Source organism: Oncorhynchus gorbuscha, linkage group LG16 (assembly GCF_021184085.1).
Source record: "Oncorhynchus gorbuscha isolate QuinsamMale2020 ecotype Even-year linkage group LG16, OgorEven_v1.0, whole genome shotgun sequence".
Taxonomy (NCBI): Eukaryota; Metazoa; Chordata; class Actinopteri; order Salmoniformes; family Salmonidae; genus Oncorhynchus; species Oncorhynchus gorbuscha.
In genome coordinates this window covers 34,355,184-34,375,971 of record NC_060188.1, presented here as the reverse complement: position 1 = coordinate 34,375,971, position 20,788 = coordinate 34,355,184, and the positions used below count along the sequence as shown (strand labels likewise).

At 45.0% G+C, this 20,788-nt stretch overlaps 2 protein-coding genes across 2 annotated transcripts in view; both read left to right on the top strand.

Annotated features, from left to right (window-relative positions):
- The window catches only part of LOC123999665 (SH2B adapter protein 1-like), a 37,208-nt gene extending 36,616 nt beyond the window's left edge, over positions 1–592 (top strand). The window contains 1 exon segment of the mRNA XM_046305643.1: positions 1–592. This exon segment is cut by the window's left edge and continues 1,093 nt beyond it. The gene's annotated coding sequence lies outside the window, so the exon portion shown is untranslated.
- Positions 593–2,666: 2,074 nt separating this feature from the next.
- LOC123999920 (ataxin-2-like protein) lies at positions 2,667–20,753 on the top strand. Its single transcript, XM_046305954.1, has 22 exons — positions 2,667–2,810; positions 3,051–3,107; positions 3,283–3,354; positions 4,301–4,484; positions 4,633–4,754; positions 5,597–5,688; positions 5,950–6,168; positions 8,576–8,883; positions 8,968–9,054; positions 9,155–9,280; positions 9,423–9,500; positions 9,609–9,670; positions 9,756–10,054; positions 10,982–11,048; positions 11,331–11,480; positions 11,680–11,743; positions 11,894–12,057; positions 12,267–12,399; positions 12,600–12,715; positions 18,537–18,719; positions 19,913–20,084; positions 20,174–20,753. The coding sequence occupies exons 1-22, from the start codon at positions 2,784–2,786 to the stop codon at positions 20,230–20,232; spliced, it is 2,841 nt and encodes a 946-aa protein (XP_046161910.1). The 5' UTR covers positions 2,667–2,783; the 3' UTR covers positions 20,233–20,753.
- The last annotated feature ends 35 nt before the right edge of the window (positions 20,754–20,788 follow it).

The window sequence follows — 20,788 nt, the reverse complement described above, 5'->3', positions numbered from 1 at the left end:
ATTCCTAAGCCTCATACTCAGTCTTTCCCTCACGCTCATACAGTCCTCTCCTCCTGGACCTCATCCAAATTCAATTTTAATGTGCAGAAATAGAAAATAAGAAACATATAGGGGGGGGGGGACATTTTTCTACTTGTGCCTTTCTTTGTTATCACCTCTGTCGTACTCCTTCAACCTGTGCCTGGGTTGTGTGGCCATGTCCGTCTGTCTGCCAGCCATTCAGTTCAGTGCCTCTTTCTCTTTTTGTATCACCCTCCTTCCTCTTTGTTTATACCTTCACTTCTTCTGTTTGTCCTCTACTCCGAGCTTTGTCATCTTCTTTTACACGTCTTACCCCCATCCCCCTGTTCATCCTTTTCAAATGTTGATCTCTATTTGTGCCTTTCTGTCTCTGTCGCTCTCTCTTTTGCTGGGACCTTGTGTTGACGGTGGGCAGGGTTTTGTCCAACCTGTGTGGTTAGTTTCAGGTACAACCATTGAATTAAATGATATGATATAATATAATTATACTGAAACATTTTGGCCTCATGTGTTGTTGCTTTGGTTCACTGTAATTGTTTCTTACTGAATAAAGGGGAAGGATGTAAAGGAATGTTACAGTAATTCTTGTAGTTTTGGGTTGCCACAAAGTCAAATGGCTATGTCATAAAAAATAATGAAAACAAATTAGTTTTTGGGTCATAATTTATGGTTAGGCATACGGTTAGCAATGTGGTCAAGGTTCGGGTTATGTTTAAAATCAGATTTTAAGAAGATACATTTTAGATCTAGGCGGGGTTTGGTTGGAAACGAGTGATGATCGCAGTTTTGGGGTCTAAACTGTTTAGCGCGTGCACGTTCTTAATTTGTGAATGCGCACGTACACGCCCCCATCAACCCAGTCAGCCACGCGCAGACTACAGCATCTTTGTGGTGCCAAACCGGCGAATTTGTTTTCCCCGACTTTTAAAATTTGTTCAAGTTACAAATGATATGCAATCGGAGTAAGCCACACGCAAGAGTATATCTACGGAGAGGAAACGAAAACGACGTGCTCAGTTTTAGCTACAGAAGGGACGTTACTGCTTGCTCTTCTAGCTAGCTATAGCTGCAAGGCTGTACTACAGTAGTCAGATAAACTATCGATTGAGTTCCGAAGAGGCAATGTCTTTTCGTCGACAGAACGTGAGTTGTAGTCGTGTCAAGTTGCTAATGGTCACTTGCTGCTACTTGTATTGTTTTCTGTGTGTATGCATTCTAGCTAGCTGGTTCGATATTTGTTAGCAGCTAGCTAAAAGTTGGCTAGTAAACGTGATCATTATCGATGGTGTCCTCATCGACTTAATTGTACACTAGCGAGGTAGCCAGTCTGGTAATGTCAAATACTATTTAGTAGACTAAAGACACAATTAATCCGTACAACTGTTACTTGAGGTGTAATTATTGGCACGTGTCACACCAGCAACAACCCGGTTCATGCGGACGAAAAACCTCCAATGGAACGGCAGGGCCAACCGGTTTACCCCCTCATATCAGCGGGAGTAATACCAACAGAGCTGTGCCTGGAAGGTAAGCACATGTTCGGCCACTGTCGTCAAGCAAGTCCGGGGATCTGCCACATATCCGTATAGGTTTACCGGTCAATACGAGGATTACAGTGGGCGTGCCCATGTCCAATGGAGGCTTTAAATCGTCGTTTTATGCCAATTGGAACCAAGTAAATATAATTGATGTGGGTTGCGGGCCAATGGGCACAGAGGTTCTGCTAAATCGACATTGCTATGATTGACCGTTGTCCGAACCAATGAATTAGACTATACGTTTTGATTGACGCCAATATGCCCATTCACTTTCTGTGGGGAGGGGATTATCCGTGTTTTTGTTGTGTTTTTAAGCATTTGCTTTAGATTTTGTTTGGCCTGTCAAGTCGTGTGATTTTTCACAGAATCAACAAGACTGCGGAGTAACAGGGATGCACATGACTAAAAAGTATTAATACGTTTTCATTATTTATTGTATTCAACGTCTCTCTCGATAACTACAAATTCTTACATTATTTACTAGTTTGCAGTTGGTTTCCTCCTTACTAGCTGTCTTGTATAGCTTGCTAGCTAACGTTAACTAGACAATCATCGCTAGCTATTGTATTGCACCTAAACACGCTAATGTTTAGATTTTGGATCTTTTGGCCATCTTGCCAGTTACTCAATTGTTAGCCAGTTACCAGATTACTTTAGCTAAAATAGATGCACGTTAGCTGGCTACCGCTAGGTAACGTGAGCTACACTGTTAGCCACATCGCTTTAACGTTGCCTTCGGTTTTTAGCTAACCCTAGTTAGCCAGCTTGTGTCAACACAATTGTTTTGGTTAAGCCTCGCAAACAATGTCGTACGGCACTGTAATGGAGAACAGAACACGATCCTCTTCGGGGCTAGCTTGTTTCCCCTTCCCCCCACCAAATGTCAGGGCTAGCTAACGTAGATCACCGGCGTCGGCACCGATTCGTGACCGTGATAAGTCTTGCCCTACGGCTACATATACGGGTCTTCTAGATCATCTAGTTAGCTTCATGCAGTCCTATGACAGATCGAGGACCACCAGTCTAAAAAGTCGACATTTGATCAACGCAAAATGATTCCGTGTCCATAATGCCTCGCACGTTTGCATGTTAGTTAGCTACATTGAAAGTGGTGCAGCTGCCGGCCCGTTTCTTGCGTTGCAGCATTTTGCCCCGGAGCCAGCTACACCCATTTGTCTTGTCTGTTGCTAATGTTCTCTCTTTACATTCAGGACAAGAAATACAATGAAGCCGCCATCTCAGTCCTCTCCCGTAAGTCATATATCATGAAATGTAGGCTATCCAGCATGTACTACAGAAGTGCATAGCCTAGTACCCTTTTGATGACATAATGTAGGTTGTCTTTCTCTTTGTTTGCTTCCATACTAGTGCACTATTGTAAACTCTAAAATGTTTAAAGGACATTGGGTTTAGAGTAAAGTCACATTTTTTTTGGAGCTTTGAAATAGATGTCCATGCCATACTGAAGTCAGACATGCTTGTTTACAACAGGTATTTGAAGGTGTCTACAACAACACCAGGATGCTTCACTATCTCACAGCTGTAGTGGTGAGTGTTCACTTGGTCAATTAGGCCTGGTCCACCATGGTGCCTTACTTTGATGCAGCACATACACTATGCCCTAATGTGCACTATTTAAGTTGTCGACAACTGTCTACTAATGTATATCGTAATGAAATAACCAATAACCATTTTTTTATTATTATTATTATTATCCATCAAGGGCTCCACCTGTGACGTCCGAGTGAAGAGTGGAAATGTGTATGAAGGCATCTTCAAGACCCTCAGCTCAAGGGTAATTGTCTACTACCTTGTATTAGACCATACAGGAGTGTAATGCATACCGACACGTTATAGACCGCTCCTAGAAACATGGTTGTGGTCAGATGTTCACCTTGATCTCTGGTGTATTCGTTAGTCGGATTCGTTACAAAACCTAGTCAGTTACACATCTGAATGCATTCAACTGGAATGTCTTCCGCATTTAACCCAGCCCATTCACGAGGCAAGAGGGGGACGGCCCGTAGGCGCACAGTCAGTTCGCCGAGGCAATAGATCATCTTTGTGAGAGAGACTGAAATAAGAGAATGGATAATATTTTTTTTGTGGCAATCAACTTTCAAATCAGCATATTTTGCGTTATGGTTTGCGCTATAGTTCAAAGTACTGGGTTAGTGAAGTGATGTTAGCTTTACCTGTCAGCTAGCAAGGAAAGTTGGCCTATAATAGCTGGAAGCTACTGGTATCATCTTGCATTGTAAAGTGTTCTAGCCTATATTGACATTGTTTTACGAACAGTAAGCAACAGTTTCAACATTTCTACATGCCGCCGTGTCGCATTATTCAAGTGTGTTAACTTGTGTGCAGCATGAGTGAGGAGCTAACATGATACAGCCCAGACTCCCAGTGCAGGCTAGCAATGAGTAAGTGGAGCAGGCACAGTGCGCACTATAATGAGAGGTCGGCTGTGCTGATAGACACGCTTGATCCGTGAGACACATTTGACAGAAGTACCGAAGTTAACAAAAAATCTAGTACAGTTTTTCGTGTTCTAGTATTGAAAGGCTACTGAAGGTTCGGTATACCATGCAACACCAGGAGGGACCTACTTGAAATTGTCCGACAGAAACTTGTTTTCGTTGCAAAATGTTTTGCAGCGTAAGGAATACACCCACAGGTCACATTGACCACTGCCTGCAGCCGCTCTTCACTTAATGTGGTCCTAATGTGTTTTTCTCCAGTGTGAGCTGGTGGTCGACGCGGTCCACAAGAGGAGGGAGGGAGGAGAGGCGGATGGAGACGGAGGGGGAGGCTTGCCACCCTCTCTGCCCAGGATCGAGGAGATCACAGACACCATGATCTTCAGCCCCGGCGACCTGGTCACAATGACTTGCCGAGATGTGGACCTCAACTACGCCATCAGAGGTAAGTGTGTGAGAGAGAGTGTGTTGTCAGTGTGACTGAAACAAGATAAGGATGTGTGTTTTAAGTAAGCAGTGGAACTGAATGAGACAGATTGAAGGGTGAACCAAGTGTGTGTGTATCATTATACCTTCAAGTTGGGGCTTTGTAGATGCTTTCACAGATACATCAATCAGCTCATCGCGGGTGAACGGGGAACACCGCGAGAAGGTGCTGCAGCGGTGGGACGGAGGCGACAGCAATGGAGAAGGCTTCGACCTGGAGACTGACACGGTGAGGCGCGTTCACACACACGCAGAGAAATGCATAGACACAGTAGCTAGGTTTCCATCCAATTTTGTTAACAGATTCTAAAATCTGCAGTATAACAAAAAAAATCCAACCTCCATTTGGGTTTCTATCAAACAGACTTGTTGCTGATAAAAATGACCTAGTGCACATAAACACCTGTGCTTCATTTACCATGTAACAAATGATAAACAGAAGTTCAATGGGTTTCCATCACATGTTTTACTCCACCGATGGTTTTGTCACACGATCTGTTGTGAGAACTAGCCAACTTTCCCCATCTGGTTTTAGTGCATGCTCTCGAGACCAGTTTGCTGATATGGGAAAGAGCAAGATCATTTTTATTTGATAATGGCAGCCAATCATCATGTCACCAGCATTCAAATAACACCCTCAATATTTATTGGACGTTTTCTTGAATCTCACCGTGCACTTACCCACAATGGGAAGTTCATAACTTATTTCATCTGCCTGTAAAGTCTTCATGGTTTCACACGCCGTGATGGTAGTAGGTTACAAGAACCTAACATATCATTGCGTGACTCCCAAGTTTATTTCGACATGATGGTTATTATTTCAATAGTTGCACATCGCAGCGTTTCCATCGCAATTATGGCATAATCTATTTCACCGACCAAACAATGGTGTTGTCGACAATAGGACAAGTTAGCTATCAGGCCTTTTGAATTTTTTTATTTACATTTTTTTTTTGTCAGGTAATTAATCTGCATGAAATGGTTGGATGGAAACTTGGTTACTGCTGTGCTCACACGCACTTGGTTAAACATAGGCACACACTTACCGTACGGTTCTTCTGTCTCTGTCAGTCTAATGGCTGGGATGCCAGTGAAATGTTCAAGTTTAATGAGGAGACATATGGCGTCACGTCCACCTACGATTCCAGCCTCTCCATGTACACGTGAGTGTTCTCCCCTCAGCTCCTTATTCTGATTGCGGAATATGATCAGGTCACTGTCTATATAGCTCATTATCATTCTGTGTTGTTTTTTTCCCAGTGATTGGTCTTTATCACATCTTTTTCAGAACTGATTGGTCGATTGGTTTTAAATCAGATTTGGGCTTCCTGTGTGAACACAGCCTCATTTACTCATCTCCCTTTTTCTCTCTCATATTTTTGAATGACCTTGGAAGTCTTATCTCTGTCTTTCTCCCCATTCAGTGTTCCCCTGGAAAGGGGCAGCTCGGATGGCTTCCGGCAGCGGGAGGCACGTGCGGCCCGCCTAGCGAATGAGATCGAGGGAAGCCCCCAGTACCGTCACCGCACCAACCTGGAGAACGACGATAAGAGCGAGGAGGACAAGTACAGCGCCGTGGTCCGAGAGAGAGATGAGGGGAGGGAGAGGGGCAGCCCTGGATTCCAGAGTAGTGCCGGGAGCAGGTGAGACCGTAAGGGAATCGCAGACCTACACTACTGTTCAAAAGTTTGGGGTCACTTAGAAATGTCCAAGTTTTTGAAAGAAAATCACCTTTTTTGTCCATTTAAAATATCAGATTGATTAGAAATACATTATAGACATTAATGTTATAAAGGACTATTGTAGCTGGAAACGGCTGGTTTTTAATGGAATATCTACATTTTTCAGCAACCATCACTCCTGTGTTCCAATGGCACGTGTCAGACACCTCCAGTCCTCAACTGGCAGCTTCATTAAATAGTACCTGCAAAACACCAGTCTCAACGTCAACAGTGACGAGGCGACTCCTGGATGCTGGCCTTCTAGGCCGAGTTGCTAAGAAGAGGCCTTCTCTCAGACTGGTCAATAAAAATAAAAGATTAAGATGGGCAAAAGAACACAGACACTGGACATAGGATCTCTGCCTAGAAGGCCAGCATCCCGGAGTCGCCTCTTCACTGTTGACTTTGAGACTAGTGTTTTGAAGGGTACTATTTAATGAAGCTGCCAGTTGAGAACTTGTGAGGTGTCTATTTCTCACACTAGACACTGTAATATACTTGTCCTCTTGCTCAGCACCGGGGCCTCCCATTCCTCTTTCTATTCTGGTTAGAGCCAGATTGCCCTGTTCTGTGAAGGGAGTAGTACACAGCATTGTATGAGATCTTGAGTTTCTTGGCAATTTCTCACATGGAATGGCCTTCATTTCTCAGAACAAGAATAGGATGACGAGTTTCAGAAGAAAGTTATTTGTTTCTGGCCATTTTGAGCATGTAATTAAACCCACAAATGCTGAGGCTCCAGATACTCAACTAGTCTAAAGAAGGCCAGTTTTATTGCTTCTTTAATAAGCACAAGTTTTCAGCTGTGCTAACATAATTGCAAAGGGGTTTTCTAATGATCAAGTAGTCTTTTAAAATGATAAACTTGGATTAGCTAACACAACGTGCCATTGAAACACGAGTGATGGTTGCTGATAATAGGCCTCTGAACACCTATGTAGATATTCCATTCAAAATCAGCTGTTTCCAGCAACAATAGTCATTTACAACATTACTAATGTCTACACTGTATTTCTGATCAATTTATTTTAATGGACAAAAAATTAGCTTTTTCCTTCAAAATCAAGGACATTTCTAAGTGACCCCAAACTTTTGGGTGCGTGCAGGGTGCGTGCAATTGGCATGCTGACTGCAAGGATGTCCACCAGAGTTGTTGGCCTGTAACACGTTGGAGAAGTGTGCTCTTCACAGATGAATCCAGGTTTCAACTAAACTGGGCAGAAAGCATGTATGGCTTTGTGTGGACGAGCGGTCTGCTGATGTCAACATTGTGAACAGAGTGCCAGGGGGGATATGGTATGGCAGGTATAAGCTACGGACAATGAACACATGCATTTTATTGATTGCAATTTGAATGCACAAAGATTACTGTGATGAGATCCTGGGGCCCATTCTTATTCTACCATCACCTCATATTTCAGTATGATAATGCAAGGCTCCATGTCGCAAGGATCTGTACACAATTCTTGGAAGTTGAAATGTCCCAGTTCAGGAGGCCTCCCGAGTGACGCAAGGCACTGCATCAGAGTGCTAGCTGTGCCACTAGAGATCCTGGTTCGAGTCCAGGCTCCATCGCAGCCGACCGCGACTGGGAGACCCATGTGGGCGGCACACAATTGGCCCAGCTTTGTTAGGGGAGGGTTTGGCCGGCCGGGATGTCCTTGTCCCATCGCGCTCTAGCGACTCCTGTGGCGGACCGGGCGCATGCACGCTGCCAGGTGTACAGTGTTCCCTCCAACACATTGGTGCGTCTAGCTTCCGGGTTAAGCGGGCAAGAAGCAGTGCGGCTTGGCTGGGTCGTGTTTTGGAGGACGCATGGCACTCGACCTTCGCCCCTCCCGGGTCTGTACTGGAGTTGCAGCGATGAGACAAGACTGTAACTACCAATTGAATACCATGCAGTTGGGGAGAAAAGGGGGTAAAAAATGTCCCGGGTTCTTTCTCGGCCTGCACACTCACCAGACATGTCACCCTTTGAGCATGTTTGGGATGCTCTGGATCAACGTGTATGACAGTGTGTTCCAGTTGCTGCCAATTTCCAGCAACTTCGCACAGTCATTGAAGAGGAGTAGGACACCATTCCACAGGCCACATTCAACAGCCTGATCAACTCTATGCGAAGGAGATGAGGCAAATGGTGGTCACACCAGATACTGTGTTTTTTGATCCACGCCTCTACCTTTTCTATTTTAATTTTTTTTTGTGACCAACAGATGCATATCTCTATTCCCAGTCATGTGAAATCCATAGATTAGGGCCTAATTTATTTCAAATGACTGTTACTGTAAAATCTTTGAAATTGTTGCGTTTTATACTTCTCTCTCTCTAGGGAGGGTAAATACATTCCTCTTCCCCAGAGGGCTAGGGAGATGGGTGTGTCCCCCAGCAGCCTGAGGGGCGGAGCCTCTGGTCCAATACCCAGTCGAACAGGAGTCCCCGGCTCTTCTAGGCCCTCCCAGGGTTCTGATAGGAGCAGCCCGCTGTCCGTCAGGAGCGCCTACTCTCCCCACCAGTCCCAAGCCAGCCCCCCGGCCCAGCCCAGTAGCCCTACCCCCTCTTCCTCCTGTCACCCGATCCCTCACTCCATCTCTCACCCACAAGCTCTAGCCGATGCCTCACGCTCTTCTGTCAACGGAGGTAAGGCCTCTGTCTGTTTGGGTATTTTGAGGGAGTGTGAGTTTTGGGGTATATTGAGTTATGTGTGTTCTTCCTGTGCATCAGTGTCATCCAGAACTTCTCCCAAAGCCCAGAGATCCGTACAGACCAATAGAACTCTGCGCAACCCAAGTTCCCAGTCTTCACCTGCAGGTACACACACACCTCCTCTGAAAGTGCACACAAACACATTTCCACCACTCATATTCTAGATTATTCACATCACTTTTCCCTTCTTTCTCTCTCCCCGCAGTCTCTCGCTCTCCAAAACTAGACGACCCCGTTCTGGCTGGCCCTGCCTACCTGGACACTTCCTCCTCCTCGATCGCCTCGGCAACACCCAAGTCCTCTGGCCCCACCCCTCTGTTCACTGTGGATGGTGAGGAGGAGGATTTACTACAGTATTATTCTTATATATTGTTCTATTGAAGTTACTTTTGTGAATATTTTTTTGATTTTCATTCCCTTTTCTACCTCTATTTCTCCATCTGTCTCTTGCTATCTTTTTCTCTCGCTCTCAGTGAATGAGATCCTGAGCTCAGCGGCTAAGGAGAGGACAGAAGGCCCAGCCAGCCCTCAGGACGGCAAGAGCGGCAAAGGTTAGCTCTCTCACTTCCTCTCCATTTGACTGGTCCCTGTCCTTCCCCTCATCGCAGGTCTTTTGAAAAGTAGATTTTTCTCTCCATGATTTTCTCTCTCCCTCTCAGTTCCCTCAGTCCTGCAGAGAACACAGCTGGAGGAGCTCCGGAAATTTGGCAAAGAGTTCAGGGTAAGTGTGTGTCTCGTGTCCATGTGTGCCTGTGTGTGACCCCATGTGTCTTATCTGATTCTGACACTCTCACTCTCTTCCACAGCTCCAGCCCAGCTCCTCCCCTTCTGCTGGCCCCACTTCCTCAGAGCCCGCCCAGCCCTCCCCATCAGACTCCGCCACCACAGCCGAGTCTATAACCGCCCCTGGCCACACCCCCTCCCAGGACCCCCAGACTGGAGAGGGGTCCTCCTTCACCCCGAACCCCACCACCCCTACCCTCTCTCCAGCCCCCAACACCACCTCTCAGTCATCAGGTCCAGACAGACAGGCTGCAGGGACACCCCAGCCAGCCAGGACCCCTGGCAGCGAGGAGGGCGGCGAGCGAGTGGAGGGCGTGGCTGAGTAAGTGTGACCGAAGAACAGTGCAATACAGTACATTATTCCACAGTGTAGTACAATAGTCTACTTTTAAGTCAACCTTATACCTCCAGTTAATCTGTTATATGTAGTAGTGTTGATTAGGGGGTTTAACGGTTCACCAAATCCATGGTTCGGTACGTATTACGGTTGTGGGGTCACAGAAAAAAATGTAATGTCATTCACAATGTTCCTGGTATTGTCTGTTTTGACTGGATTGTTATGTTGGGCCTCAAGTTTTTACTCCGATGCTTCGTTTGTAACCATGTGGGAGGTGGGAAGTTACCAGCTATCATGCTTGTAAACAAATGGTTTAAAAACATTAATAGATTGCTTTTTACAAACAATGTTTTGTTGCATTTATCTGCCGAAAATGCTGTTAGAGACCATTTCCTTAATAAGTGATGTCAGGGGTCAACATGTGGGAGAAGTGGGTGTTCAGGATGATAGACGAGTTTCCCCACTAGTAATTACCAGCTTGAGGACCGTTCAAGTGGGTTTTTCCCAGTCGTATGTGGTAAATTCCCCTTTCCCTCTTGGTTACGAACGCACAAAGAAGGGTACAGGTTCACAATGCGTACCGAACAGAGGTCCCCGTACACCCCAATAGTACCAGTACCCCAATAGTACCCGTACACTCCTATAGTACCCGTACACCCCTAGTGTTGATAAGATGTGTTGACACACCCATCTGTAGGTATTGTGCAGGATCTGGGTGATATATCATGAATACCGGTATGGATTTTTACAATACCGTATATAACAATATGTTGATACAGTGCTAAGTTAAGTCAAAAGTGAGCCAATGCTCAGGTGGGCAAGGTAGTCACCGTGTTGAGGATGGATGTATGGAAAAGGGATTTGAAAGATGATTTGGAGTAGTCATCTCGCTCTCCTTGTGTGTTTTTTTAGCCAGGTGAAGAAGTCTACGCTGAACCCCAACGCCAAAGAGTTCGTCTTCAAGGCACCCATGACCCTGGTCTGTCCCTCTCTCTCTCACACACACACACACACACACACACACACACACACACACACACACACACACACACACACACACACACACACACACACACACACACACACACACACACACGGAGTTGAGAACAAATTCTCTCTCACAACAACCTGTTTGGCCAGGAGTTCAACTATGTTCACACCAACTCACACACCAAATGTAACTGTGTGTGATTTGTTCAACTAAACACACACACTTTATCTCACAAACCAACCTAAACCGTGCACCTTCTCTCCTCCCCAGGTGAAGCCGTCCCCAGCCCCCACCCCCCCGCGGCCCACTCCTCTCAGCCCCTCCGTGGTGCTCCAGCCCCCCCCGGGACAACAGGCCATCTACAGCACCCCCTACCTGTCCTACCTCTCCCCCGTACAGATACAGGGACACTCTGTACAGGTAGGACTGAGCCTGTGTTTGACTTTGGTCTCTGAAAAATAAGCATTCGTGTGTCTGGGGTGTAGACAAAAACAAATGGTGTGTGTGTGTTGGGGTCAAACACATGATGTTGGGGTCAAACACACGATGTTGGGGTCAAACACACGATGTTGGGGTCAAACACACGATGTTGGGGTCTAACCGTCACTTTGTTTCCCAGCCTCCCCAGATGTATCAGTACACCATGTCCACAGTCCAGCAGGGGAAGTATCCCAGAGCTAAAGGTACACACTCACACCATTGTGTTGCCTAAACAATAGGTTGGTCGCAACACTGTCCTAACCTTTCACTTTTTAATTTAGCAACTGGGGAACATTTTTTTAAATCAACAAGTAGAGAATTAGTTATGATCACTATGTTATTCCCCCCCCCAGGCCAGGTGGTAGGCCCTCGTCCGGACCATCACGGCTCTTCTCAGCCCCAGATGCTCCAGGCTGCAGCATCTGCAGCAGGCCCTCCCCTGGTGGCCTCCCCCTACCCCCAGGCCTACCTGCAGTACAGTCAGGTCATCCAGGGCATGCCCCACTACCCCGGACAGGTAACTATTGTGCTAGTGGTGCTGGCGCTAATACTTATCCATGCTTATAACAGCATAGGTCCGGAGACCCAGAATGTGTTGTGGATGGAGGTTTTGTTTCAATAGAAGCCTGACCTGCATAGGATTGTTTTTAAATAATGTTTTGTTCATATCATTATCTCACTCTTGTCCTTTCGTTCTTTATCCTCTGTCTCTCGCTCGCTCTCTAGCCGGTGTACTCTATGCTGCAGGGAGGGGCCAGGATGTTGACTCAGGCAGGCCACCCCCAGGCTCTGGGCCCCCCAGGCCCTCAGTACCCCGGACAGACAGAGGGGCCCCCGGGACCACAACAGACCATGTATGGTAAGATAACGCACTGTCTCTGTTTAAAAGTCCACTCAGCAAGACTTCATCGTTTTAGTCGTGTACAGGACAATGTCCTGCTTACATGCAGTCGCATCAATACAATGTATTCTAAGACTGTCATTGTTCAAGGCTCTTTGTTTTGTCAATTGTTTGATTCCAAAAACTTCAGGTTCAAGTTAGTCTTTCATCTGTCTTAGCTCCCCAGCAGTTCTCCCACCATTCTAGCTCCATGCACCCTCCGCAGCCCTCCAGCACACCTACTGGGAGCCAGCCCCCTCCCCAGCACACTGCCCCCAGCCCTGGGCACGGACAGGTAAACCAACAGGCCAGCTGTGTGTTTGTTTTGTCACATACACCGGATAGGTGCAGTAAAATGTGTTATTTTACTGAGTCAGCCATGGTAGTACGGCGACCCTGAAGCAGGGGCACATCGACAGATTTCACTTTGTCGGCTCGCGTATTCAAACCAGCTAACTTTCGCTTACCAATGCTTTAACCGCTAGACTGTGTGTGTGTGTGGGGGGGGAGCGATTCACGTAATGGTGTAGGACAGATTCTGTCTTGTCAGTATCTTTGCTGCATGTTTCCTGTGAGGAACCTGTCATTAAAGTGGCGCTCCAGCAGTGTTGGGCTTTATGTAAATGTACTTTTTGCATAATCGGATTACTTTAATGATTAGTCTTTTTACACGTTACTTCCAGAATCGGAAACGTGTTTCTATGATCCAATCTTGACCTGTTCCCTCATTTAGTTCTCAAGCAAGTGGAGAAAGGCTGTTTTTAGAGAAATATCATGACTGCTGCTGTCCACAGAAATGTATAGAGGACGCACCTCTGATCTTTGCTATTGATTGCTTCTGTGATCGCAAAGCCCATAGAGGGTTTTTTCCGTCTGCGGTCTATAACCAGAACTGGTGGCTTGAGAAAGATTTTTGATTGAAGAGAGAATCTGTTCAGATGTTCGGCTTAGTCAGGGTTAGTGTTGTGAGCCTGGCCCACCCTACCCTGTACCACCTCGCCCACCCTACCCTGTACCACCTCGCCCACCCTACCCTGTACCACCTCGCCCGTCCAAATTATATATTGATATTTTATTTCGCAGAGACGCACGCTGACAGAGAGACATCAATCTCAGATATAGCATCCAAGCGAGCGAAACGGCACCCCTCTCTCATACCCATAAAACCTAGCGGTCAAACAGGGAAATGGTTCCAATCGCTTTTGTTTTGCTTAACCTGCCATGACTTTTCTCTCATACAAGGTGACTTATCAATATATTCGGTTCTCTTTACTCTGATTGGAAAATGCTAATTAGCATTAAAGTAGACATCATGCAAGACTACAAATCCCCGCAATCTCCTGCATGTCACCTCCAGCTGACACCTGACACACAGGTATTGTGTCAATATGAAACTTGCACAAGACTGTTCACAGAATTGTCAATTTAAAGAAATGTAGCCAATTTATTCGTTAGTACATTTAGCTAACATTAGATAGTTAATCCAGAGATTGCCTCTTTTTAGATTCGGCAGTCTCGTCCAGATCATGGCATTTGTAGTTCTTTATGATAGCCACATTATCATTTCATTTTGGCGGGGTAAATAGAGGGGAATATATTGGTGGTAAGTCACCTGGTCCTAGAGAGATTTTCAGTTATCAAAAATGGGAAAAATGAATGGTGGAAAAACAATTGGAACCATTTTGACTCATGCAGGAGCTCCCGAGTGGCGCAGCGTTCTAAGGCACTGCATCTCAGTGCTAGAGGCGTCACTACCGGCCGTGATTGGGAGTCCCGTAGGGCTGGGAGTCCCGTAGGGCTGTGGACTATTGGCCCAGCGTCCTCTGGGTTAGACATTTTAAGGTTCAATAAAAATAGTGCTTCTCTATTAGGGCGGAGACATGTGCATCATTATATACACATTTCTGGTTCCAGCCAATTAGAAAGGAAAGTTTGTGGGTGCACTGTACCCCTAAATTGATGTTGCCAAAATGATATAGTTACTCCATTCTAAATAAAATAATTCAAAATACTTCGCCACAGAGTATCGGTTAGCTTCTTTAAAAAAATTGCTGTGTAGTGCTATGGCTATTTGAGCTGCAAGCGTGGTAGAACTAGATGATTATTAAGTTTCGGCTGTCGATGAATAGCTAAAATATGCGTAAAGATAATGTGTCTAATGTAAAATGTTGACAAGGAGAGGGCTGTGTGGCGACGATATGGGCGTCTCTCCAGAATGCATGCGCTCAGCTGTCTCCCGCCAATTCTTGCACATTGTGTGAATTGTTGGCCATTTGTTTATTTTGATCAATTCCCCGTTACATATGTAACCAATGAGCCTAGTAAATGTACCGTTAATCCCAGTCATTTTGGTTACATACATTTTTGTTAACGCATGTATGTCATTTACTTTTCACAACCTGCTACACTTGTGATAAAGTTCAGTAAACATTTTGTCTTTTTGTTTGGAGTGCTCCATGTGAGCAATGAGCATGTCTGGTTTTTCTGTCCTGATGATGTTGAGGGAGTACTCGCCTGAGCATACACAGAAGTAGGCATACCCGGCCTGCTACCCACAAATGTAGGCCTACCAGGCCTGCTACCCACAAATGTAGCAAAGAGCTCAGTTGGGGATGTCTGTCTTAACTCAACACTTACACCACTAATAAACTGCGCTTCTGTAAATCTGCTCATCATGATCTGATATATCCAGTGGAAACATTTAAAAAATTCTGTCTGTCACGAGCTCTGCAAACTGAGGGCCCGGAATAGGCTAGTTGATACATTGTTAAAATTCACTAGTGATGGCTCAAATCAAGACCGATAGAAAGGCGGAGTAGAGAGATTAATGCGATTGAAAGAACCTGTTTTTATTTGTCGGCTTTAGGACTATGTATTTTACTTAGTTGACGATGAAAGTTAGCCTACAGGCCAATGCATCCCATGCACTAATTTCTTTAGCTCTCAATGGATCACGGTATATGTCTGTGTCCCAATGACAGGGGCTAATGCCCTTACATTAGCTAAATTGTAACTTTTAGATTATAATTTTAATTCCGATTTTGGATTAACCACGTGATTTATTTAGTAAGTAGCATCTTTTTGGTCGAGCGCGCATGGCTCGCCTTGTTCCCTCCAACAGTCAAACAAATGCTGAGATTTATATTTGTTTTCATGAACGTAAAGTAGTATCGGTGAACATTCCGGAATCGGACAATATTAGCTAAAAATGCCAACATCAGTATCTGCCAGTGTCGAGTTTAACGCGATTTGCAAAACCGATGTAACGTAAGTGCATGTGACGCCACGTAACATTATGCACTATACTTGCAACACAGCATTCCTAAACTAGCCCACCATGTCTGCTGTGTGGATCGATCAGTCGAGCAGTCATTTGAAAGAGTACCAACATTTCTGCGAGAATAGAGTAATGGCGTCACTGTTATTAGCTCCACGACATACATGCTATGGAACGCTGTTTGGGTCTTTGCGTGTCCAAAAAGATACAGTAGCACTGTCAAAGCTGTACAAAAGTCTGCAAACACCGGCCACGAACCATGTGTTTACAACACCGCGTTGGTAATAAAGCATCATTTGTTCAAACGCAACTTCTGGGGTAGCTTGCTTTAACTTGGTAACGTTACCTTGCTAGCACCAATACAACTAGCCTGAAAACAATGACCAGTAGAAACTGCAGTCATTTTCATTATTCTTAGCAATGATTTAGGAATCCTTGTAAGTGGCTTGGTTGCCACTTGTTGTTCGCCTATTGAAATTGAACTTCAGTACATGAAATTAATAGCTAGCCAACTACTTAACCCTGTTGCCCAAAGCTAACGTTATAAGCAGCCAGCTAGTGAGGCTCGACCTGACCCTGTTGTGTGTTGTGAAGCTAGCCACAATAAGGATTAGGCACAATAGTGGAATTTGTGGGATTGCCAGTGGTGCAAATTAATAAAAATAATAGTATTGTCATACTTTTATTTTGAAGGCGAACTGCAAAATCCACTATTGTGCCTAATCTTCACCTCTCAACAGGAGCAGCAGGTAAATTGTAATTACTTCGCTACTATGGCCTATTTATTGCCTTACCACCTCACGCCATTTGCACACACTGTATATAGACTTTTCTGTGTTGACTGTATGTTTGTTCCATGTGTAACTCTGTTGTTTGTGTCACTTTGCTTTATCTTGACCAGGTCACAGTTGTAAATGAGAACTTGTTCTCAACTGGCCTACCTGGTTAAATGAAGGTGAAAGGAAAATGTTACAAAGGTAGCCTAGTGGTTAGAACGTTGAGCCAGTAACCGAAAGGTTACTAGATCGAATCCCCGAGCTGACATGGTAAATATCTGTCGTTCTGCCCCATTTAACCCACTGTTCCTAGGCCGTAAATAAGAATGTGCTCTTAACTGACTTGCCTTGTTAAATAAAAAAGCATCTGATTTACTTAACAAAAGGCACATCTCAATAGGTGGTCCAGCTTTCCTCATGACAAAAGTGGCAGGGTGGGCTTTCCTCTTTTTGTTCTCTATTGCTCCACAAGCAAGGGGGGAGGCCGATGACATTACAAATTCCTATCAGACCCACTCCTTCAATGCCCTACTCAATATATATATATATATATATATATATATATATATATACACACACACTTTAGTAGTGGGTACTTTACTGTATTTATACTTGGAATATTTATTTAACAGGAAAAGTTCAAAAATCACTGGAAGACATTTTACCAGCCTTTAAGGCCCCTGTTCAGTGTTTTCCATTAGCACCGGCCGTTGGCTAATCAGCCAGTTACTAATTTTCAACAGTCTACTTTTTCCTCTTCATTAACAAGGCTACTTGTCATTTAAAACTTTCAATTCACTAGTCCGTCAAGCCCTGTCCCGCTAGAATGAACAATATGGATCTTCTAGCGATCTATTGATAGGCGCCTGTGAGTCAAAGCAAGCGATGCCGGGTAAACGCAGTCTGTCCCGCCTGCCATTACAATTTATGTGCGCTGTGGTTGGTTGCATTCAAATGTCTTTGCACGGAGAAGGCATGATGCTCGTGGATTTACATGTCCCATGTAATGTAAGTGGTAATGAGTTGAATCCACTGTGTAATTGTTTTCTTGCATATTAATTTATTTTTGTTCACGTAGCCAGCCACGCAGCGTCATGGCGCATAGGCTATTTAGCCTAATGTGCTTTGGTTTACAACTGAACAAGTGTTGACTAGTTTATAAAAGGTGTCGAACTGACTGACTGAATAAAGTCGATCTTATATCCCGTTGCCATTCATAAATCATGCAAAGTGGTTATATGTACATGGTATTGCATCGGGACAAGTAAAACAAAATATTTCCTAGGTTTCCTGTTGTAGGATGTCGGGGCTTGCCAGTAGGTGTATACTATCAAATTGCATCAGTTCATTTGGCTCTCTAATTTGCAAAGGCTACTGGTAGGCCAATGCTTTTTGTTGATTAACTGCAGATGGTGAATCATCACTGCAGCAATAGGTAGTGGGGAGGAGCCTCATTCTGGTCCAAATATAATAATTAAGACCATGGAATCCAATGTTCAGAAATGTATCGACTCAAATCATCAAAGATGATTGTCTACTGCTATGGCAAAAACAAAATGTTCACCCCTTTGGGTCCCCAGGACCAGGATTATAAAACAGAGTTTACGTTATTGTGGGGTATTTACTTAATTTAAATGATATTTTATTAAACAAATTAAGGTTGGTGTGGCAATTCATATCTTGCAGTAAAACTGTTAACTTTAATCTCAAGATGCTGAATGTTCTCCTAGAAAATAGTCCTGATCATTTAGATAAACTAACAAACTGAATTCATACATTTTCTGTCATTTTAAAGTCTTTCTACACAAACACATTTTTCCAATCTGGGAGGTAAACTTAATGATTCCATGCCAAATTAAACTAAGGCATTAGAGTCCGTGTTTCCAGAGGCTACCAAACTGGAGCTCCTTAGAGGCACCGGGCTGGCTAAAACACTGCCTATTTATCCTGGCCAGCCTGTTTAGTCTACTGTTTTTAGTCTGTGTGTGTGAGAATATAGTGTTTGTCTCATTGTTGTGTATCACAAGTAAGTGATTTCCTAACACATGTCTTCTCCTCTTCAGTCGGGCCAGGGAGGCCCCCAGCCCCAGTCCATGTACCACTCTGGGCCCCTGCCAGCACCCACACCCCCTAACATGCCCCCTGGCCACAGCTCTCCCCAGGCCTCTTACCCCATGCAGGGCTACAGCCTGCCCACCCACCAGCCCATGGCCCAACACTACCCCGGCCTGGGACAGCTCACACAGGTAAAACACCAGACTACTCTGGACCCACAGCCCACATACATTCAACTCGCCAGAGGAGAGAGAGTAACAGATCTAAGCAAACAATGATACAACAGATGTAGCACAAGTTAAAGTATTTTTGTTTCAATTACGTAAGGCTGATACAAGCTTCACGCCGTTGATCTACGTGTGTGTGGGTGGAGTCAGATTTTTTGGGGGAGCAGTGGACAACTGTTAGTAATGGGATTTCCTCACCAGTCCGTGTTTCCTAGACTCACATTCGCGGTGAAGAGTTACATTAGTCTTCCCTTGATAGTATATTATAGTTGTTATACTTGCCAGTGTAACCTACAACATCTTAATTTGATATGCTGCTTTAAAGTTCAAGACTAGTGAGACTTGTTCCCATATCAGCAAAAAAATAGTGGTACATCAGAGGAAAGGCACATGGCTACTAGCTGTTTTTACAGTTTCAAAATAGTCTGGAATCAGTTATTACTTCAACAAAATACCTTTGTGTGGATTCTAATAAGGCAATGTTTTTTTAAGTCACTGAGATTGTTGGTTATCAATGCAAAATGCTACTTTGCGTAGCCTATGTAGATCAGACCAAGCAACGGCTTCATAACTTTAAGCCAGAGCCCAACCCATGCCTGCGACGTTCAGGCCCTACCTAGGCCCGATTGCTTCTGCCAAATTTAAGGCCCCGGCCCTGCCCGAAATAACCTCCTCCATTAGTAAATCCATTAGCTGCTCCTGTCACTCGCTCCCTGCTCACAGCGGCTCTAAGTCTGGGTATCAATAACTACGGCTCAGCTGGGGCTGCTCTGCTCAATGACGAGACAGGAGAGCACTGTTAGCTACTTTTGGTCACTCTAAACTGACAGTGAGGAACATTTATATTCTGTGAAATAATCACTCCTGTCTTATATTTGATGTTGAAGCACTTCTGACACCGTCATGATTAGTCAAGCCTGTCGGGTTCGGTTAGCAGAGCTTTTAACACTGCCCCCACATGGTCAGATTTGGAGCTCCAAAAAGTCGCAAGCAATGAAGGTAGGACGGCGTTCTACAAGGAACCACCCATTTTGGCGGAAAACATTCACGCGTTGCGCTCTGAATCTTTCTAGCGCCGTAGTATGTAAGATCACTAGTCTTGAATGTAAATATGTTTTAAGAAAGGGATGACACCATCTCGCTCCCTCTTTCTCCAGGCCCATGTTGCCCAAGGTATGTCTGGCCCCCACCACCAAGGAGGCCACGGCCCGCCCCAGATGATGCTGCACTACGCCCCGCCCCCACAGCAAGGCCCAGGCTCTGCCCAGCAGCACGGCCCTCCTCCCCAGCAGGGGGCGCACCAACACTACTACATCCAACACCCACAGGGTAAGTAACTTCAAGTCATGGAGCTACATCTCCAATAGAAATTAGCTTTACATTTACAGATCGCCAGTGACTGTTATTCTGTTTTCTAGCTGTACAGGTGCAGGCTCACCCCACCCAGCAGCTCTCCTTCCACCCCCCTGGAAACTGACACCCCTACCTACACCTTGAGGACCACAGAAGAAGCAGGACATAGGATGGAAGAGGGGAAGCTGAGGCCCCCAGTCTTTGACTGACCCAATCAAGTTGTTCTCTGATCGGCTAAACTGGTCTGAGAACTGAAGCCCCCTTCTGGAACCACCGCCGCCGCCACTCTCCTCTCGCCCACAAAATAAGCAACTTGTTTTTTACCCAGAGTCCTTTTAGTTAGAGAGCCCATCGAAGGCTCCCTTTCTGCTACTCTGTTTGGGACGGAGAAAAAAATGGACTTATTTTGTTTTTATGAAAGACAGTGGTCCTCGCTAGCTGGATCCATATGGCGAAAGCATTGTCTCACAGTAGACTGAAGAGACTCTGCAGAGAATTATAGGAGTTATCACAATGAGACTTTCTCCCTTTTAACCTTACCTACTTCCTCCCCATATCCTCCTTTTACAGGTAACCATTAATAAATGAAACTATTAAAATACAAAAAAATTGAAAAATCATACAAAAATAAAGTTTTAAACTCAACATGCCGCCAGAACTCTTATTTTCTGTGCAAGAGC